The sequence below is a fragment of the Semicossyphus pulcher genome, unplaced genomic scaffold (assembly GCF_022749685.1).
Source record: "Semicossyphus pulcher isolate SPU_LCO1_2020_fin unplaced genomic scaffold, fSemPul1.0.p SCAF_11, whole genome shotgun sequence".
NCBI lineage: Eukaryota > Metazoa > Chordata > Actinopteri > Labriformes > Labridae > Semicossyphus > Semicossyphus pulcher.
In genome coordinates, this window is record NW_027211615.1 from 27,601,759 (window position 1) to 27,625,087 (window position 23,329).

General features: G+C 42.6%; 1 protein-coding gene across 1 annotated transcript in view; it reads left to right on the plus strand.

Annotated features, from left to right (window-relative positions):
* Nucleotides 1-2,585: 2,585 nt before the first annotated feature.
* galnt14 (UDP-N-acetyl-alpha-D-galactosamine:polypeptide N-acetylgalactosaminyltransferase 14 (GalNAc-T14)) overlaps nt 2,586-23,329 on the plus strand; it is a 195,095-nt gene continuing 174,351 nt past the window's right edge. The window contains exon 1 of the mRNA XM_069657584.1: nt 2,586-2,747. Within this exon, the coding sequence (XP_069513685.1) occupies nt 2,586-2,747 (162 nt within the window). The remainder of the gene's footprint in view (nt 2,748-23,329) is intronic.

The following is a 23,329-nucleotide window of genomic DNA, read 5'->3' on the forward strand; positions in this document are numbered from 1 at the left end:
GAGTTAGAGTGTCAGAATACATAGAGTTCGTGCTTATTAGTTCTTTGAAGCCAATCAGCTGTTTATGGACCGTTTTACTTTTAATATCGCCAAGAAACAAGAGGAAGTGGACAATCACACACTGCTAATTCTAGCAATGAGGATGCTAACATGGTGGAGACTTTTTATGCTAAACATGGAGGATAATGACGCCGATTAGGAGGAGGATGAAGAGGACCGTCTGACCGAGCTGCATTCATACGGTAAGTTAGCGCTGTTAGTTAAAAGTAGGATACTTCTGTGAAGTGCAGTGTGCCTGTGTGGGCTGTTAGCTACAGCTAGCAGGTAGCCGCTAGCTAGCAGGAGTTGTGTGGCCTGTTGCCATAGTAACTTAACTGAATCTTCTTTCCCAAAATAAACTCAATTCATCAAACTAATTTTTAAAGCGGTACTTTGCATTTGTCCCCCTCAGATCAGCTGTTAATGTAGGCTATATTTATTTATATTTTGTTACAGAATCAGAACCACCAAATATCCATACTTAATATATGGCAATATTATTAAGAAGCAGTTTGGGTGGAAGTGATGTAAAAAGTGATTTAAACCCTGAACTAGAAACAAGTCACTGTGGCAGTTCAGATCTTACATCAGCATAGATAATTACCTTTTTGTACAGTGGAGATTTTAAGCTTTTTAAATAGCGTTTTGACTCATATTTTAGTACAAAAGTCTTTCGACAATATTAATGTGAGCAACATTTTTCAGCATTTATTTTTTAATCTTTAAAATTACCCCACAAACCTGCACACCAACACACAAAGCACAGGTACTCTGCTGAACACTAGATGGCGCACTAACACAGTAGACACGTTTCCTCTGTGGTTCGCCTCTAACATGAGAAGGAGCAGTTTCATATTTTTCTGCATGTTTTATTAATAACACTAAGAAGGAACCATGTGCTCAGTGTGTATCTGATACTTTATTGATGTAAAAGGTGGGTAAACTGAAGGTTTTCTTCTTGTCAACTTGTCTGTTCATGTGGCTGCAGAAGAAGAAACTTCCCCTTCCTCCCTTCATCTTTTCTCTCCTCCTGTGGTCTTCTATTCAACTTTCTCAAATCACTTTTCCTCTATATTTTTCCTTCCATACTCCTTTGTCTTTATTTTCTCTCTCTAGTACTCAAACAACGTACTGGGTTAAAACAATCCTGAAATATACATTTCAATAAGACAAGATATTATACAAGTTATAATTCACGAGGAAATTCTAGTGCCAGATTCCTCCAAAATTACTGCACAAAATACAAATATAACATCTCAAATGTAAGTGAAATATAAGAAATAAAGAATGAATGCAAAGAAACAGTGCCTAATGGAACAACAACAGTACAATAAGGTATTCACAAAATTAAGCAGAGTAGAAAGTAGTGATGGCAATCATATTTGCAGTGATAATAAAGTCTTAAAAACTTAAATTGCACCAGAAGATAACTGCAAAAAATGCTATTCAACATCATTTAAACGTTATGTTGCATAAGATTTGTTAAAGTAATATTGCACTTGGTATAAATATGGCAAGTGATAATGCACTCTTTATAAATATAAACAATGCCCCTGATATTGGACGTGATACAACACATGATAATGAACATAATATTCCAGGTAGGTTCATTTTAGCCATAATTAATCTGCAGAAAACCCTTAAACAAGGGTTAGTTTGATCCCAGCAGTAATATTAAAACAACACTAACACTGAATACAAACAAGTTATTGTGCTGGATGCAGTTTATTACGTCGACATAGAACTTGACAAGACATTCCTCTTCTTTTTCCTGTTCCCATTCTTACTTTCCATCTCTCTTGGACAGCCTTGACCCTCGTTTGAGCATGTATTGTGTGTTATTGTGGTTGTTTACGCCTTGAGATTAGTTATAACTATATTGACCCAGTGGTATACACAGGGGCCTATTTGGTGGAAGTAAATCTTTATTTTTGTTTTTGGGTCCTGTCCTTGAATTCTGTCCACTCCTGCACTTCAACGAACTCTTCTTCTCTGGTTTCTTCTGCTTTAATATATCCTGCTCGGCTTTTTCTTGCAATGACAACAATTTTGTGATAGCCCTTTCCTTTCCTTTACCGTCTTTTCCTCGCTCAAAGATTTGAAATATATGGATGAAGTAAAATTAATAATTTAAAGCAGATCTATTCTATTCTATTCTATTATTCTATTCTATCAGATTGTGTTCTACTTTGGTGAAGTAGTTGTGGGTGTCGGCAGGTGGAGCTCTCCCATTCAAACCTTCAGGAGGGTCCAGGACACCCTCAGAGAAACACACCGATTCGCAGACACTCCACGCACGCATACTCACGCGCACATTGCTGTCAGGCGTGTCAGAGGAGCGCTCGAGCCCCTGAGTTGAGAGAAGCCGAGAGTGGGAGAGCGCGCGTGCTGTGTAGTCGCTGTTCTACCGTCAGCGGGACCGAACAGACTTGTGTGTCTGAGTTCTCCGGTTGGTGTGTTTGTTTTGTTTGTTTTCTCGCCTTTCCTAAAATGGGATTCTGACAGCAGAGGGGCTGCGGGCGCCGCCGGCTCCTCCTGACCGGAAAATGAAGCGTCTCTGTCGGAGGCTGGCGGTGGCCGTGGCGGTGCTGGTGTGGCTGGGAGCGCTGGTTTACCTGCTGGTGCTGAGCCGGAGGAGGCTGCCGGAGCTCGGTACCGGAGCAGGAGGAGGAGGAGTAGCAGGAGGCGGAGAGACACCGTACAAACAGGTAAAGTAGAGATACAACCACCTGCCGTGCTGTTTGCGCGCGCGAGACATGAGTTAAGTGTGTGCGTCCGAAAGAAAACCGCTTTGATATGCCGGCAGGGTCTTCCAGTGTGTGTGTGGAGTTCACAGCAGTAACATGCAGGCTAAAATCTCCGTATCCTGTGTTTAAGTGAACCAATAACGAGTTTATAGGGACATTAGTGGTTGTTTTATGTCTTTTACACCCTCATAAAGACGGTAGTTTGGCTGTGATGGGCAGTTTTCTCCAAAACCTTGAGGAAAGTTTGGGACTAAGAGGTGGAAAAAGTTAAATTTAGCCTACAACTTCTATGTTAAAGTATCTAAGTCAAAGCAAACAGGTTGGCAGTAAAATGATCCTCCTAGACTTCCCATAGATCAGGCAAAATCTTTAAATTGCTTCTTTTTTAGACAAAAACAAGACTTTCTTTAACAAAATGACAAAAAGCAGCTAATCCTCACATTTAAAAAGTGTTTAACACTTATGCTTGAAAATCACTGAAAATATTGAGTCAATGAATTGTTGTAGCTCTGCAGCAAAGTAAATGATGGATTTGTTAATGTATGTATCTTCATTGTAAGTTGAGCCAGGTGCAACTTATTGGCTCTTCTGCGTAGTTTGATTTTCAGGAATTCCTGTTTAGGACAATTTTTCAGGTTTTTAGGAGGAATCCTGAAACTGAAACTTATTCAGTGGAGTAAAAACGTAAATAACTTTTAAATATGAGGGGATTCAATTCAATCAACAAATGTCATCAGGATTGTTTACAACATGTTTTTTAATTTAAATCCAAGGAAAACACACTGAGAGAGAATTCATATACAATAATGCACACATATTGATTAATATCTTTATTTCCAACATGTAAATTAAAGTGGAAATATCAGCTGAAGGTAGATGAACACTACAGACACCATGGAGCAGGCACAGCTACAGCTAGGGTATAAGGAGGAAAACACGGCTACAAGAAGGTAAAATTCTCTATACTGACAGGTAAAGATGCAGGTATTGACAACAAGACAAATACATAAATAAAATAAATATTAAAGGATTACATTTATTACAGTATAATCAATAAGTTTAGCAATTATACCTTGACAAAATCCAAGAATGTGGTGCTCAGGAACAGAAAGCTGAGCCGTGACACTGATGATGTAAATATTCCAAATATAACCAAAAGAAACAAATCCTAAACATTAAAGTAAAAGTAAAAACTTTATTTCCTCCCTCTAGTGTGTCTTCTGTCTGCTCCCAGTATCCATATATATCAGCTTTATTGCTACATTTAAAACAATTGTCTGTAGTTGTGTCTTTGTTATCAGTGAACCTCCAATGCCATCAGAATGTTCCTGTTTAATATAATATTTATCCTGTTTGTAGTGGCTTTCTAAATCATAACGTAATGTCTAACTTTCTCTCTTTTTTCCTGTGATAATAATATACGATCAGCTCCTATTATACCCCAGTAATAAACCCATACAGCCACCATACAGGCCTGCATAATTGTATAAAATCTTTATCAGACTGCCGTGGCTCCTTTGAAGATAATTAGGTTCGTTTTCGACCCGGCTTGATGTCTGAGCCCGGCGTGCACCGCGGGATGTCTGTTATGCAAAAGACCCGCAGCATGTTAACTGTGGCTGGTGGGATAAGTTGTATTGATCCGGCCTCTCTTACCTTGTTTTATTGAACGTCTAGCACACACACATGCAAATTAGAAATCCTACATCAGCCCAGATTTTGCAGGAAACTTCTCTGGAGGAATATTGTGAAACATGAGGACATAAAACCATCATGAAGTTGTGTTGAGCAGACTTAATTTGCAATACAGACTCTCTGTGTGCTTATAGGAGAAATACAAGAATCAGATTTTATTGCTTTATTTGTGAGTTGACTTTAAGAAAAGTCCAACGATTTCATGGCTTGAATTTAATGGATACTTTCCAAGGCACTAAGATTTCTACCACTATCAATGCATTTTTGTGTGTGTGTGTGTGTGTGTGTGTGTGGCTTCTGCATATTCAGCCCCTCCACCTCACACTGAGACTCAGCAGTGTGTGTCAGGGTGACAGGCGTTTATGTAGAGACAACAGAAAACATATTAACTCTGCACAGAGCTCGGTTAAACCTGATAGCTCTCCACTCAGCGCTTTGTGTCCCCTGTGTTTCCTGGTATATGTTTATGTACTTGAATGACAAGATTGTTTGTTCTATTGATCAGCAGCATGTTGTGGCCTCTGACCTCCCGGAGCTCCTTGTAAACGCTTGCTTTTAATGCAGGTGGCCTACAAACTGAAACGCTCTCTCTCTCAGTGTGAGCCGTTTAGAGGTTTGAGCATGAGCTAAATGGCTGAAATTTTAAATGCAAATGCGGCTCAGTCGCTGAATGAAAGCTTTCAGAAAAGGTCTAAGTACACACAGCAAAAACACACATTTCTGTAAGGCCACCTGCAGTCAGAAGCACGTGTGTGTTTCTGTAAGAGTGATGGTTTTAGAGCTACAGATGTTTTCAAATGAATCCAGGAGTTACTCGTTTCCTTCATGCCCTGATACCAAAACAGAGCAGACCAGTAAAACTCCACTACTACACTGCTACAGAATATGCAGCCAAGCTTTGACAGTGGCCTGCAGGGGGAGCCACCTATTAAAAAGAACTGAAGCTTCAGGTAAAGATTTTGGGCCACGACAAAAGAGCTGTGGTACACGTTGAAGAACAATGTAGACAGGATACTTGCCAAACATCATTGGGAGCATATTTGCGTGCTAACATTTGCATGACAGCTCCCCAAAAGGGAAGCCAAACCCTCTCTATCGCCCCCTGCTGACTGACTGCAGTATAGATCATAAAGCCCACCTCTGTTGACAAATGGGGCTCCTGCAGAGTTCTGTTCCCAAGTAGCAGAGTAGAGGAGGAACGGCGAGAGGAGGCGTAACTAACACTAACACTACAGTCACTGAACTTTCCATAAGCGTGAATATCTGCTTCAGACCGACACAAGAAGCTGTTCTGCTGCAGACTGAGCCCACCTGAGGGCTCCAACACGCCAAGGACACAAGGTAAAGGTGTGTTTTTGGTCTCTACTGCACACACTCTGGATACAAATGAGCAAGTGGGCAGCGCCCGCTCCGGGGGTGATTTTGGCTTCACTTTTGAAGGTGAGGAAGAGGTGGCGATGCGTCGTCCATCTTTATATACAGTCACTGAGTAAGACCAAGGCAGTGTCCTCGAACAGCATCAGAGCGGCTAGATTGCTGTAGCTTCTTTGTTTGTCCTGATGTTGGGAGTTTGGAGGCAGTCAGATGACGCAGAAGAAACAAAACACAAGCAGGCGGATATCGAAACAACATTGGTTCATCAGAAAACCCAGTCATAACAAAATAAGGCTGCAACACTGAGGCGAAACAGAGGGTTTGTGAGGTAAACTGGGTCTAATGACTACTAGGGAGCATCTGGACAGACAGGTGATGGAGTCAGGTGGTCAGCAGGGGCAGAAACCTCTGCAGTGACCCTTCGTGGAGAGGTAAGGAAGGGCAAATCCAGAGGAGGTGAGGAATATTAAGACAGACCAGCTGCTGCTTCCTACTTGAATAAGGAAAGGAAGAAACTAAGAATAATTTGGGATAAATACAGAATCCAATCAGTGAAAGTGATAATTATATGTCAACAAAGCTCTTAAGACATCAACCACGCTTAAAGAAGATCCTCACTTTATCTTTCTTTTGAGGCTCGCCTTAATTTTGCATGAGTGGGAGGTGTTTTTCATATGGTGGATAATTCAGGAATTGAAGCTTAATCTGCTGTTGCTCTCATTGTACGTTGCCCGGATAAGATCCTCTGCTAAACGCCTCAAATATGAAATTTGATATGTAATTAAAGCACTTCAGTAGAAGGGCTAGAAACAGCTGCAGCCACTTAGCTGTTCAGCAGCAGAAGAGGAAAAAACACTGTCTTGTGTGGACTCGCTTTTGGAGATGTGAAGGAGTTTGATTTTCAAGTCAGGGCACACATGCTGTAACACACCTCGGCTTATACCCGTGCCAGATTCAGGCTTGCCAACTTAATCCTACAGTTTTTCACACCCCGTTTTCACAGCGTAAAACTGTAGGAGCCGTCAGCAGGTACAGAGCGCCTCAGATCATCAGTACTGAGCACACAGTCTGTTCCTTTCATAAAAAAAGAAAAGCTAAATTAGGCCTTCTCCGGTGCAGCGGCATGTTATTCAAACATGAGTCAAAAGGCAGAGAAATATGTGATCCAAAACTTGATATATCTGGAATCTCATGCAATATTACAGGTTTACAGTCTGAATTAAAACACAGAATTATTGACCTAAAATTTGCATCTAAATTCTGCTACCTGTCGTCATGCGAGGGTCTGTGCAGTTTGTCCTTTTGCAGGTCTACCTTTATAACCATGCCAGTTGAGTGCATGCAAATGTGTGCCAACAAATATGTGTGAACATGTCTGTGTATCCAGGCACCTGGTGTTTCACAAGCAGAACCAAGTCTGTTGTCCAAGTTTTGTATCTCTTCAACCTGCACCAGTCCAACCTTGGGTTGTTTCCACCTTTACACAGAAGCAATTAAAGTGATGAAATCTACTGCAGCTCTCAAGTTTGAACATCATCATCGTCGGCAGTCACTCGGGGTTGAGTATGACCGACCTTTTTGGTCCTTTTGGGTCTTACAGTGGGTGAAGAGGCCGATTTTGGAGCTGCATATTTTGGTATGTGCAGTGGTGCTGTTTGGTGTAGTTTGGGCCTTTTCGGTGGAGGATCTGGAGTCTGCGTTCTTCTGCAGTGTGGTGGAGGTTGTTGCTGTACAGTGCAGCACCTTCACACAAGTTTCCTCCAAGACGCTCTATTGGTTTCTTTGCTTTCCCAGGTGTTGAGGTCTGTGTGGCACTTCTTGATGTTGTCCTTATACCTTTTCTTTTGGCCTCCCGGGACGCTCTGTCCTGTCAGAGCTTATGTGCAGTATGGCAGCCCCCACAAGGACTTTGCTAGTTGACTAGTAATGGAAAAACCAATTGCACTTTTATTGTATTAATTCCATTATCAAAGTTAAGGTAGCTCAGGTACAATTGTGTTGGCTACTAAATCATGTCATGCCAAATTTCTGCTACACTTCACCTCCACTAGTTCTAGACTAGACGAGACCAGTGTGGGAAGTGAGTCGCTCTTTGTGTGTGAGTAAAATAACAAATCAAGATGTGCTATGGACACAGTGAAGCTCATCGTGCTCTCTGCAGGTTGTTAGGTTACAGCAGGCTGCAGAACGTTTCCAGGTTAGCGAAGGAGCTGTTGTTGTGCTCGCTGCAGTAAATTTATAAAGCACCTGTTTTATGCATCGTTGTCACGAAGTCTGGAAACCATTCTTTCTTTGTTAGATAGTTAGCTGGTTAGCAGTTACCAGCCAGGCTAACCTGGTCTAAATTAGATACGGTTGTGATTGTCCTGACCTGAATCAGTCTCAGTTGAAATCTGTCCAAACGATGGGGGGATACATCTGCCAGGACGTATGAAACACGAGCATGCACTCCTGTTTCTGTTTCTACCAAATCAGAAGGAAGGTGAAGGTGTATTAAACTAAAAGGTTTACAGATTAAAAAGCAGCTGCTTTGATTGTGATGCCATTCTTTGCGTGCATCAAGACAGCAACACATCGTCTTCACATCGTTCGTTATTATTTACTGCTGCTGTGCTGTGTTAGTTTGCCTTTGCCTTTGACTGTAAAGCAGTCTGTATAAAAGCTGCACACACATTTTTTGCAGTTTTGAAGCTTGTGTTTCAGCACAGAAAAATCCCCCTCAGTGTTCCTGGCTCATCATTAAGTCCACCTTTGGAGCAGAGAATTTTTGAAGGCAGAAGTATGACCCCACCCCAAAAAACCAAGCTGAAGGTCCAGGTGGCCAAAACAGTGTGAAAGCAGAGTTGCTAATAATGTTCCTGGAAAAGTCCAAAGGACGAATGTGTCACCTTGCGGAGCATTATCGTTAAATTTAATTGCAGGTAAAACTAATTGGAAAAGCAGGATTTCCATCCAGACACTGAAATATGTCCCTGTGATTATGCATACTTGCATGTAATCAGATGTTGTTTACATGGGCTCTTACCCTCATTAGTGGCCTAATTACACTATAATCACATTATTAATGTGCATGGCATTAAATGTAGCCTGTGGCTTTTGCTCGCAGGTGAGATTGTGCAGAGGTGCGTAGATGTGCAGCAAACTGTAGCTCAGGAGCCTCCAGTGGATAAACCTCTGTGTTAATCCAGTCAGCAGGTGGTTATTTTTTCTCCCAGAGATACTGAGCACATATAAGCGACATGTCTCTGACTGCTGTATGAAAAATCTTCCTTCTCTGCTCTGAATATATGCAGTGTATTTGTGTGCGAGTGTAAGCCAGGACTGAGGATGTGTGTTAGTTTTGTCAGCATTACTTGTGGCACTGTGCGCCATTCAAATGCTAATGCGCAATTCCCATTCCTCGCAGGATTAGCCTGCACTCCTGTTTACCTACGACTACTTCCTGAGCAAGGCATGGTGCGTCGGTTTGCACGCACGCACACACGCTCACAGAGAAATATATGCAGGATCACACCCTCATCTCCATGTGCACACAGGAAAAATAGTACTTCTTGCACAGATTCGTGAGCACACACACACGTAGGGTCTTTGGAGAGCCTTTGAAGCGGTGTGGTTGGAGCGTGCCGGTGTCCTCAGGCAGGTTGGCAGGGGATCTTTGTGGAGTTTCAGAAGTCCAAACATGAGAGGAAACAATCTGTTGGTTGGTTGAATGCTGAAGGACACTCTGCCTCTCTGTGTGCCCTCCCTCTCCCTCTCTCGCTCTATCTTTATTTAATGTGTGAATGTCGACCCTCCCAGGACAGGTGTTTGATCAGATGTGCTAACACTTGACGCACCCAGATCGACCATCGGGTTGTTTTAGGGTTGTCACAATGCTGGAATATTAAACTTCCATATGATACTAGAATTAAACGTTTGTCCTTGTTGCCACTCGCTTGTTCGTTGGTAGAAAAATGCAAGTTATATTACAAAGAGGTACATGCCTGCATCCGCCCTCTGCTCTCCTCTCTCCTGTCTGTTTGACCATGAGTGTAACTGAGCAACACACATGCATCAGTGCAGAGAGAGTGTTTTAACTCAGGAAGAGTTCACAGATCAGTGTTTGGTGTATTAACCTGGTTTTTAATCACAGCCTTCATGCATCTCTGCATGCTCTCCTCCAGTCTGTCACAGTGCTGTTGGGTGACGTTAGGCCGCTCTTGGAGCAGCTCGGCTTTGTTCGACGGCTTGTGACCGTTCATCTTCCTCTTGATCACATTCAGGAGGTTTTCACATCTGGATTGGGCTGACCATAACATGTCGAGAGAGATGCTGATTTAAGGAACATTTGGAGTGGTCATTTATTTATTTCTAGAGCTGTATGCTTTCGAATATAACCGCCTTAAAACAATCGGAAAATAATGTTTCATTTTAGCCTGATGTTTCTAAATAACGTCACTCCCTCTCTAAATTCACTCTTGCGGTTGCTCAGACTCTTGCGTGTCTCTCTCTAAGACTTGGGTTGCTCAAAGAGCAGCTCCAGTCATGTTTAAAGACATAAAATGCTCTGCTTGAAATAATAAATTGTGTCTGATATGTTTTTTTTCCAAAATACGTTTACCTTGTAAAAATCCTCCCAAGGCATCTCCTCCTTCTCCCTCATTAAAAATTCCTGAATCTGCATAGGCCCCGCCCACTATGCAAATTTTCAACCGCCCCCTCATTGCGAAAACAAAACACTTCTCTGCCATCGTCTAGTGGCAACTTGTCGAAACTTAGTTAGCTTGAAATGTAGTAATTATTAGCAGCAACGTTAATGTCAGTAGTCAGTAGTGAGTTCGCAAAAATGGCAATGAGGTTACAGCTGCCTCGCGCATCGCCAGAGTGGTTGCCATGGGTTACACATAATGATATGCATAGCGTAACCCCGTCCATTAACGGGATTGGCTCCTTAGGTTTGTGACGTCTCAAACCTGCCAATCTGAAAACGTGTTGTTCAGCCTGTCCTTGGTACACTGCAGGTTAAAAGCAGACAGGCCCAGCCATGGAGATGATGCTGATGTTGTCCCTGATATGTATAAGAACATCACATGGAGACGTTTACAAGTTTAAACACTTGATGCTCACTGGAGGGGGCCTTTAAAATGTATGGTTCTTTTGATACTAGCAATTTTAGAATATATGGATACTGTATCATTTTAAACTTTGACAAACCCTGCTTGAACCCTGCGTCCCTGCTGCACAGAGAATGTTTTCATATTGAAATTGGGTCTAAAAATTGAATAAGGTTTGGACTGAGACATACGATAGCTATCTGATCAAGTCTCTATAAATCCGGTTGTAGCTGAGATTTTCCTCAGCATAAAGTTCTCAATGATGAAAATAAAGTCATGTTGTTTGAAGCTGACGGGTTAACAGACAGGTGAAAATTAAAGTCTGTCACACCTTCCTGTCTCCTTTCTCTCTGCTCCCCTCCCTGCATGATTCTCAGCAGCGAATTGTGCTTTTAAAAAGATTTACAGTTTGGATTTCTTAACTTATCTTTATCACAACTTTCTTTGCACCTGAATCTCTCGTTTCATTTCTTCGTTTCCGTCTCACTTTCTCTCTCTCCCTCTCATTTCTCGAGGAAACAAGATCGATGCTGCAATCTGTGTGCTCGCCTTGTGTATCACAACGCCCAATCGCTCCACAATGTCACAAGACAAACACACACACTCATATATACAACACCTCGCACTCCACATTGACTCACACTGCATGCACACACGCAGTAGAAATTATTCATTTCCCCGTCATATGAAATGCAGTTATTGTTCCTTTCTCGTTCCCTCTCCCTATCAGGAGGCATTCACATGGACAAGAGGAGAGGGAAATGAGTTTTCAGAGCCACGATAACCAGCTCCCGGGGAGGGAATAATAATAATAATGTTTTATATGAGGCTCTCTGTACAGAGGGGCCCACAGGTTGGCTAACTAGACTGGCCTCTGGCAGCGGGGGCCTCATTTGTGGAACAGGCAGGGGAAATGGACCCGCAGTAGTTCAACAGCTACAGTAACTGATAAATCACAAAAGTCACCCGGCAGGTTTGCTCTTTTGGCAGCCAGAGTCGATAAGTTCGGAGAGTTTTACACCGGGTCAATTGGCCGATTTAGCAGTCCAGACAATATAAGAGGTTAAATTAGCTTAAATTTGAATGGACTTTGGTACATGACTGACAAATGCCTCTAGTAGGTGGTCTGATCTATAAAATATTTAACAATAAGGAACAACATGTTAAGTCTTTTTAGTGATGATTTGTGTTGACGTGAGAGCAGATATTGCAGTGCAGACAATATAAGAGGTTAAAGTAAAAGCTTAAATTCGCTTAAATTTAAATGGACTTTGGTCCAGGGTAAAAAATGCCACCAATAGGCGATCTGATCAATAAAATATTTAACTGTATAAAATAAGGAATAACATTTAATTTGAACTGAATAAAGATTTATTTAATATTAAATGTATCCATCCAGTTGCCAGTAAAATCATTGGTGTTACGCTACCTGATCTGCCTACAACCTTTTGCAGGAGGGTAAACTCTGAGGCTCAGGACATCAGTGTCCTGATCATCCTCTCCATGCCGGGTTTGAGCCCCTACCCTCTGGCAGGAGATTTAGATTGCCAAAGGCTGAATCCAACAGGATGAAAAACTCATTCATAACACAAGCCATTACACAACTACATTTAAATTTGAAAAAATGAACAGTTATTATGCATTTATTTCTCAACAATGTAATGATGACTCTGCCTTCAGTTGTCCTTATCCATTTCAGTGTTGTATCTAAATGTGATTGATTGTGTTTTCTATGTTTGATGTTTTTTACCTGCCTGCAAAGCAAATTTCCCTCAGGGGACAATAGAGTTAAAGTTGAAGTTGAAATTGATCATTACCTTTTTTAGCCCTAACATTGCAGCATATGTAGTTGGTGCTGTTTTTAAGGTCATAGTTTGCAGAGAAAAAACAATTGGTTTGGAGAAATAAAACAAAAAACCCTCTTAGATTCAATAATTGAATAGCTGAGTTTTACACCATGTGAAGCAGTTTTTTAATTATGCTGATACAGCAGTGCAGAAGGTATAAAGGGTTAAATTGGCTTAAATTTGAATGGACTTTGGTACAGGACTGACAAATGCCACTAAGTGTTCTGCTCGATAAAAATGTACGCAATAAGGAACAACATTGAATTTGAAAGGAATCAAATTTGATTGAATTATTTAATTCAACAATTCATTCATCATTACCCTTTCCCAGTCCTAACAGTGCAGCATATGGTGCTGTTTTTTAAGGCCATAGTTTGCAGACGAAGATGCTTATTGCAAACTGCATCCCTGTAAAATCTTTGCAGTAATTTGGTGCACGTTCAATGACTTGTTCTGTATGAAATGAAGTCATGATTCATATTGTCCCTCTGATACAGCAAAATCAACCACTTAAACACTCCCAGAGATATAACTGCAGACAAAGAAGTGTTAGACACCAACATCTTATATGAAGCATCAGGCTGGAGCTGAATCTGCAGCCCCTGTTGCTGTTTCGGCTTTTGAATAGTAAGTGCAGCAATAAGCAGAAGCATTCTCCAATCTGAAGGTCAGGGGTCAAAGGTCACCAGGCAGCAGGTGGAGCTGAACGTTGTGTTGTTAGAGAACTTCTCAGTGAGGAGATGAGGAGGATTTCATTCAGACACCAGCTCCAGTGATTTCTTGTTTTGCTCCTCTGCTGCCTCCTGCTAAATGAACAGTCGCTCTGATATCATACACAGACAGGCAATTTGCAATCACCGTGCCGCTCCTGCATTAAGAAGCACGTTCCTCACAAAAGCACGAGGAAGTGTGTTTTGCATTTCCTCCCTCCTCATCCCTTCCCTCCTTTATAAATGATTCAGACGATTCAGATAAAAACAGCAAGAATCAGCATAAATGCTATTTTTTTTTAAACTTGAGGATGCGGCATAATCAAGCATCTTTGACTGCAAAATTATCTCAGTATACGGTGTGTACGTGTGTCTCCTACACACACACACAAATAGATAAACACGAGCATGGAAAGGCTGAAAGCTGTTGATAATTCTCGCTCTGGGATTCGTCAACCAGGCTGAGCAGGACGCTGTCGATAAATCACAGCTGTACGTGTGTTGACATTTTATATATATGTGTATTTCAATCTGCGTCAGTGTGAGTGTGACTTTACCTATGCTGCACACACACGACCATTGTGTTTGTGTGAAAGACAAGCATCCACTGGAAATGAACTGTCAGTGACAGGATGTGCACGACTCTGTCACGCTTCACAACACAACCTTTACACTATAGTGTGTGTGTGTGTGTTTGAGAGGGGGGACTAGGTATGTTCCCAGGGGTTTAAGTAAACAATTCACTGTCAGTTTACCACAGAGAGAAGGTTTTTTAAATGACATGTAAACCAGACAACTCCCCTCTGGTTTTAGCACCATAAAAAGAGAGAAAACTCCGACTTCTCTTTAATGAAGACGCACAAACAGGTTTCTAACGAGGTTTTTAACAAGTGCATGATAAAGACTTCAGACAGGGAAGGTGATGATAGGACAGCAGAACGGAGGGATGAAAGTAAAGTGTCCCTGAATGATTCTCCTCACCAGAGACACAACAGTGTGGATGTCCGATCGGTGTTATTAGTAAATGTAGTTGATGGAAGCAATTATTTCCTCAGCGCGGGATCGAGTCAGCAGAGCCTACATGTACCAGGATGCATTGGGAGGCAACTTTATTTCTTTGTCTGTGCAAAAATACAAAAATGAAATATAACACAAATAGACATTTCCATATAAAATGCACAGGTGGGATGAAAGGCAGCTGCAGGTTTGCTCTGCTGCATTTCTTAAGTCGAACACTGTAAAATGTATCCTCTTCTGTAAAACGCTTTGCTGTCTGTGCAAAGGTTTGTAGACAGTACGACTGACGGTACAGACTTCAAATCTAAACTCACAGCCCGTCCAGCGTCCACGTGAAACGACAGCGCTGGTTGTGCAGCCGTGCAGGACAGAGACACAGAACATCGGCAACTACAGCCAAGTGTTTTCCCGCTACAGCTAACTTAGACGGACTGAGATCAGGTTTGAAATCAGCAAATAATCCCTTAAAATCATCCTGTTGTTATAGCCCCCTTCACGCATGTACTCCGGACAATTTCCAGACAATTTCAACACCTGAAGTTTCCCAGAGTTGCCCTTTCACACATGTCCCAGCGGGAGATTTTCCATGTCTCTAGTCTCCAGACATATTTGATGTCGTCTTGCAAACCTTCTTCTTCAACCTCGGATGTTTTTGATCATCCTACTCATCTTCCTGTTACGTTAGCTGCTGCATCCACACATTGGCTCACCCTGACGCGGACAATTTACCAGGCTGGAAGGAAGTCAGGGGTGAAAAAGGCCTAATTAGCGTTAGCGTTAGCATTTTGAGTTTAGTATTTTCAACGAAGCTGAGCGGTTACAGGTCCAGGTAAATGCCCTTGTGTTGACTCCTCATCTTCTTGAATGAGTAGTGAGTTTTGAAGTTCCAGCTTCACGCTAGCAGGAGAGCAGAGGATCATGTGCACGCACAGTGAAACAGGCTCGACTCTCAGGAACGCGATTCAGATGAGACAGAGTTACTTCAAAAAATCGTGTTAGACAGCCGCATAATTCTGATCCGTGGTCGTGTATCAGGTTTCCGGATGCCGTAAACGTGAGGATCTTTGCTCACACCTGCAAGAAGCGACTATTTTAAGGCACTGTGATGTAATTAATAGTATTTCACCTCAAGTCCAGACTGTTGTTGGCAGAATTATGGGCCAATTCCCTGCAAACACCCTCTCATATAAACTTTCTCCCGCTAGTTACTTCTGTGAAAGCCGACATGTTCAGAGAGAGGCAAGAATAATGAGTGTATGTGGGAGGTACAGGGAGTGAGTGTGTGAATAGGGCTGTCATTGTCTGCTGCTTTTTGTGTGTGTGTGTGTGCTGGCGCGAAAATTGTAATTCTCACCTTGATGCATGTAGGATTAAGCCATCAATCTAGTTTATAGAGAGCGGAGGGTAAAGTGAGGATAAAGTGAGCGAGGGAGAAAAATAACAGAGAGGGAGAGAACGAGAGAGGGGGCGAAGTACGGAGCAAAGTCAAAAACTGAGGGACAAAAGAGAGAGAGACAAAGTAAGGAGGAGAAATGAAAGACAACAGCAGTGACAGGAAGGAGGGAGAGGAAGAGAATAAGATTCAGAGAGAATAGAAGAGACAGAGGAGGAGAGGCGGGACAAAAGCAGAGCATGATGCAAGCAGAGAAGCAAAATGAGAAAGAAGAGAGAAATGGATTAAAGACAAAAAGAGGAGAATAAAGTGAGGGTGGAAAGAGAGAGTGACAAAAGTAAAGAAAGAACACACACACACACACACAGAAGAAGAACAACAACATGAGGCGACAGCGGCCAAATGAACTGGTCTGAAGCAGACAGAGTACAAGCTGTTTGTCTCCGGTCATTTGTGCTCATGTGTCATTTCTGCGCTACAGCCACCTTCTCCTGTCACTGCCTCTGTGTTAGCACAAGCTAGTGGTAATACTACAACAGCAGTGCATGCTGGGAGGAAGTACTGATGTCAGCCACTTAGAGAACAGCTCTTCATTATTCACGGCCTTACAAAGTTTCTGTCTTCAGTAGGTCTGAACGATATGAGACATCATGTGATGTGTGATTCTGTTGTTCAATGTCGCGATAACGATAAAAAGTGCGATAAATAAACACATATTAAAGCGTGCATATTCTGATCTGCATGTTTTACTCCTGAATCAGAAATCTTTGCATGCTTGTTTACATATAGTAACTTTTCATATTAATTGCGATAAAGACTTTTGTGATGTGTTTATTGTGAATGCTCATACTGCGATAAGGATTAAATTGCGATTTATTGTGCAGCCCGATCTTTAGGTGTGTTGTGTTTTATTGCTGGCCTTGTGAAAAAATGACTTTTCACATAATTTCACAGTGTTGGAGAGACTTCATTATGAGTGAACAATAGACCTCATCGTGACGTCTTCATGTACTCGAAGGGGTAGTGAGCCCGAGAGCAGGATAGCATTCCCCCACATGGAGTCTAGTAACTGGTGGTGGTGGTGAACGAAGGATGCAGGATGAGCTGAGGAGCTGGACTTGGACACTGATGAGATGGATTGGAGGTGACTGGGGTGGAGGAGGGTCGCAATGAATGAGCTGAAATGATGGAGAACAGCTTTAAAATTTGACATCAGCAGGATGATTGGTCGACAGAAGTCAAGGCTAACTCTGGTTGGTTTAGTACTTAAAAATAGTAACGCCCATAATCAGCTGATCACCAGACAGGAAGGACGGGGAGAGAGAACGTGACATGACTGAATGATGACTTAAGGAATGAGTATGAAACAGTCCTTCTGCTTGAACTTACGCTGAGCTTCATGAGATTTTTTGCTGGAGTATCGGCGCTTTTGCTTCCCTATTGCTTGGCGTAAGGTGGTAATGAAACTCAGTCCATGCTGTCTGAAGTCGGTGTTTGACTTGATGTTCAGATAAAAACAAGGTTTTAGTTTTGGCTCGTGCAAAAAGTAAAGTTCAATGATGTGATCATTAAAAATAAAAGATTGTTGTGCTTTTGTAAATAATTTGCGCAATTTTCTGTACAATTGCCCGTCCTTGTCCATCTCAATAAGCAAAAGGTGTGCATATTATATCTAGTTTTATTATTTAGTTTAATTTTACCGTCTATTATCGTATTATTGTCATTTTTTATCACTTGCATACTCTTTCCTTCACTCGGACTCTTGAGCTGCTGTAACAAGCAAATTTCAAAGAAGTTTCCTTCCATCCATTATCTACACCGCTTATCCTGTTCAGGGTAGCGGGGGGGCTGTAGCCTATCCCAGCTGTCACTGGGCGAGAGGCGGGGTTACACCTGAACTGATCACCAGTCAATCACAGGGCTGACACACGGAGACAGACAACCTTTCACGCTCACATTCACACCTACGGGCAATTTAGGGCGAGTTCACACCAGCCTGTTTTAGTCCGATTGAACCGAACCCTGAAGCGTTCGTCCCCTTGGTGCGGTTCGTTTAGGTGGTGTGAACGCCGGAATGAAACTCTGGTGTGTTGACTTCAGGTGTGAATGCACCCTGAGAGTCACAGATGAACCTAACGAGCATGTGTTTGGACTCTGGGAGGAAGCCGGAGTACCCGGAGGGAACCGACGCATGCACTGTCTTCATAGCATCAGAACTGAAGCAACTCGCTGCACTTTTAAAAACATTATTCTGTCTCTTTCTGTCTTTGTATTTGTCATCAACACCGTCGCCCTTCCTTGCTGTCTGTGTTGTTGTTGTCGAGGCTAATAGCAGACGTAGCCTCTCCATTAGCGGTTAATCTCCTCGCCAAGAGAGTGAAGAAAGCTATATTACCAGGAGGATTTAAACCATCGTCTTCCTCCACCTCCGCCTCCTCCTCTTCCTCCTCCTTTTTTTCTCAACTCTCCTCTGAAAACTCAAATCTTTCATTCTTCCTCAGCAACACACACACACGCACACTCTTTCCCCCAAACACACACACACTTATTACTGTGCATTACCCGCCTGGCCCTGCAGCTGCTTGGGGCCAATAAAGAAAGGGATTAGATTGAAAGCACACACCTCCGACACACACACTTATAACACACTCACACACACACAGCTGCAGTAAAGACATTTAATAATGATCCAGTGTGTGTGTGTGTGTGTTTCGTCTGCTCTAAGTGTGTGTGAGAGTGTGTTTTCACAGAGAGGGCATGCTTTGCTGTCGTTATTGGGTTTTATTCCTTCCTCTGTTTGGTCTTTGATAACGTTATTGTGTGTGCGTGCGTGCGTGTGTGTGTGTGCGTGTGTGTATCAATGCTCTTTCAAAACCATATTTATTCAATATCTGTTTGTTACCTGCTGGGTTAAAATTCCCAAAATATATTTTCTGTGAGGGAGGCTCGATGCAAAGGAGAGGTGAAAGAGAGGTGAACAGGATATGTGTGTCTCTTTGTGTGTGTGTGTGTGTGTGTGTGTGTGTAAAAGAAAGTAAAGGGAGAGAGAGGAGGAGGAGACGGAGAGGAATAGAAGAAAAGAATGAGCACGGTTTGTATTTTGTCGCTTCCCTTAAGTTTGTTTTTATTCATGGCTTTTTGCAGAGGGTGAGTTATTGCTCGGCTTCCAGACTGCTTGCTCTGCAGTGTTTGCTAAGCATCCCCCCCACCACAACACACACACACACACACACACACACACACAGTCATTTATATTCACCAGTAGTGCAGGTATGGTTTTGTGGGAGAAGGTGAGGAATTTTGAGCAGCAGTGATTGGATAAACAGCTTCCCAGTCGTCAGTCCACTGGGAAATGTGTGTATGGATCAGAGAGGATGGAGCCAGGAGTTATATCCTACAGCTACAACAGCACCTGAATAGCTGATGTGCTCTTATTTTGTAGAGGTGCACACACAGACCTGGTTTCAGGTGTATTAGAAAATCTAGAAATGCAGATTTCAATACAGGAAGTAATGTGATGTTTTGACGTTGATGAGAAGGTGTAGAAGTAAAGCAGCACTGGATGTTGGATGGTTGTTTGTATTCAGTCTCAACTTCCGACGCTGGATTCCTGCCCGGGTTTCTTATACGTGCAGACAATGCTGGAGCAAAGCGATGAGAGATGCAAATCAGAGCATGAAATGAATTTTGCTTGAACTTTGAAACAAGACGCTGTTTTGTTTCGAGGGCAGCTGTGATTGACGGAGAACGGGAGAAGGAAAAAGAAACGCTGGGTAAAGACACAAAAGTTTTTTAGGTGTGTCAGAGACAAAATGTTGCACAGTTTCTTATATTAAGAAACCAGTGTCATCATAGAAGTTACAACATGCATAACCATCAACCAAACTGTAGATCCTTTCATAGATACTGAATGTAATGTTAACAAACTAAGGCCATGTCTACACGTACACAGGGATTTTTCAAAAAAGGGTTTTTACCTCCGTCATTTAAAAAAAACAAAACAAGTGTGACTATAAAAAAAAAAACCTGTCCAAACGAAAACACAAAAACACAACAGAAACGCTGTCATGACAATGCCACACCAACAGGCGGCGATATAACACGGTCATCCAAAGAAGAAAAAGAAAATCCCAGCCAATCAAAGGTCTGGAAAAATCTATTGCAGAAGGTCGGCATCCCGATGTCTGGATGAGTAAGGGCCCGTGCTTTTACGTTGCAGAACGCCTCGCATTTTTCCGCTTTGTGCGGCTCGCGTTTTTGAGGAAACGCTCCGAGCGCCTCGAGTTGAAAAAACTTCAACTCAAAGCAGAAAAGCGCCCGACCTCATGGCCGTTTTTTCTCATTGTCCAATCGGATGAAAGGAGAGGCGGGCCTTCTGTCAGTTGACAATATAACGGTTAGGTTAATGACATCTATGATTCATTGGTTGCCTTAACAACAGTTGAAAAAAAGGCGCAGCGAGCTGCTCTTTTTTTTAACTGTAGGCTTCAACAAAAAAGGCAGTGCGGTGCGCCTCGTGTTTTAAAGCCTGCAAAACGCGCTCTGTCTGATCGGGCTCTAACTGTATATGTGTTAGAAAGGTTAGCAGCATCACTGTTTTTGTCACGTCTGTGTATCTCCTTTCATGTCTCACAAAGGAGATAAAGGCGCACAGCCTGACGCCACAAACCAAAAACGCAGTTTACCCCGTCGACACGTCTCCATGGAAACAGAGTTTCTTAAAGTCTTCACCCTGGCCAGAGTTTGACAAAAGATCTGTTTTCAGTGACCTGAAAGGGCGTTTGTGTGGACGAAAGGCCAAAACGCTTTGAACACACCCGTGTACGTCGTGTAGACATGGCCTATCAAAGAGTCATGCAAAGAGCTGAGACTGTTTCCCTGTGAGTTTTCATTTTGGTTTCAGTACAAGGTAGTAAATATTTAGTGTTAACATCATTTGAGAAACCAAAATAAAATTGGTATGGATTTCTTTATTGGACTCTGAATGAATTCTTGCTTTTTGAAAGTGTTTAAAAAAAGGAGTTTGGCTTCTTTATGTTGTGATTAAGTTATTGTGCTGTATCCCTACGTCACAACTAGGAGCAGGAATACTGAAGCCAAATAGTTGCTTTGATAGTTTATTGAATATTTTGATATTGTAAAGAAAAATGTGTTTACTTATCAGTTATGATTTGAGTGATTATTAATGAATGCCGTGTGGTTGGAGTAAAAGGACGGTGCGTATTAACTCCCCCGCCCCAGACAGGTGACTGCAGCGCCTGTGATTTATCAGGTGAGCCATTTGGCCGGCGGTGTTCCTATGTCTGCAGCTATACGGTTTTACACCTGCTGCTAAAGCACCAGAAATGTACTGTTAATTTAGTCTGATAGCACGGCCTCTTCCTCTGCTCCGCTAACACCGATGCTTTTGTTTGATGTGTGGATCTTTGAAAATGAAAGTTGTGGCTCTGCGGTCACTTGGGCGCGTCAAAAACAAACTCATATCCTGTAGAACAGGACAGAGGAAAGAATTGCTCTTTTATTCCAAGATTAAGAAATATGTTGTTCTGTAAATTTGGGTTGTTACAGTCGAGCTTGTATCTGCTGATGCTGATCAGAGCAAGAGGAGGTGTATAACTTGCAGTGCATTAAGAAGTCTGCATCAGAGCCGTTCCTTGATGCACGTGCAGTGACGTGGTGAGAGTGGGTCTCGGTTCAGACACCACAAAAATGCAAAAGCCTCTCCCTCTGAGATGAAATGAAATGAGGGCACATAAATGAGACAACTAATATAAATAGACTGTCTCATACTGTGTTTACAGTTGTTTATAATCTGTGTGGCTTCGCTGTGGGCGGGCGGTGCACCTACACCCACAGAGCTCAGAAGAGTGGAGGAGAGACGGAGTTGGAAAGTTGATGTGTGCGTGCTTACTGAGTGAAAACACCTGTGTGACCGCTGAGGTAAACTAATGTTTGGATTGTGCTTGACTATAGCTCAAATAGCACCTGTTCACTGACGTGTTCAAAGGTTATTTCCTGTAGTCTGTCGTGGCTGACGGTGTATCAGAGAAGATCTCGGTGGTGTGTAAAACAGCATTTCATTCGTCTGTATTTCTTGCATCACTTTTCCAAATATTCATGTTTGTGTGAAGGGAAAAATGTGCATCTGTACAAGGTAACGTTTAAATTACATCCCATCTGTCACCTCATACATATGCATGCAGAAACACACACACACACACACACACACACACACACACACACACACAGACGATTGGCCTCGGTTGTTTTTCTCCACAGTTTTGAGCTCAGCTGAACAGAGACAGAAAGCTTTGCAGAGCTGTGAAGAAAATAGCAGAATTTTAGATGTAAACACCTACCAACACCAACACTCTCTCTCTCTCTCTCTCTCTCTCTCTCTCTCTCTCTCTCTCTCCCTCTCTTTCTCTCTCTCTCTCCCTCTCTTTCTCTCTCTCTCTCTCTCTCTCTCTCTCTCTCTCTCTCTCTCTCTCTCTCTCTCTCCCCCTCTCTGCTCTGTGGCAGATGCTTTTATCCCCGGCTCTCTGCCGTACCATGAATATGCGATTTGATCCTCTCTTGATCCCCGTGGAGGGACTCTGCCTCGTCTCCATTCTGCCGCCTCCACTGGGCATCAAGAGGTCAGAGGTCGGGCCCAGTTACAGAGCAGCAACAACCTGAAGCTGCTGCAGAGTCTGTGTCTTTGCATAATGCCACTTATGTTTGCTGCTTGTCTGGTGGTTAAGGAAGAGGTGGCAGGTTTAGGTTTGGTGTTCTTAATGTTGAATGAATTTAAATGTCGTTCGTGCCAGGGATTTTGTTGTTGATGCAAAACTATGCCCGTTTCTACCATTGTTTATTTACAACAAAGGTCATCAGACTTCCTCCTTTCCCACACATATGAAATTAATGACTGTATAATGACGAACGACGCGTCTCCATTTCCTCTTGTTGTACAAAAGTGAAACCAAAATACCCCCCATTGCGGACGCTGCCATCTCGCTCATTTGTATCCAGAGTGTGTGCAGTAGAGATCGGCTGGTGGAGCCGCAGTATTGACGTCCCGCCCCTTCCTCTACCCAAAACACACCTGTACCTTGTGTCCTTGGCGTGTTGGAGCCCTCAGGTGTCCTTGGCGTGTTGGAGCCCTCAGGTGGGCTCAGCCTGCAGCAGAACAGCTTCTTGTGTCGAAAGTTCAATGACTGTAGTGTTAGTGTTAGTTACGTCTCCTCTCGCCGTTCCTCCTCTACTCTGCTACTCGGGAACAGAACGCTGCAGGAGCCCCATTTGTCAACAGAGCTGTCAATCATGAGGCCACACCCCCTTTTTATAGCATCAAATAACTAATTAAAAGTAAACTTGTCAGAAAAATGAACACTTGGACATAAATCAGCATGATAAGAACTAACTATAATGA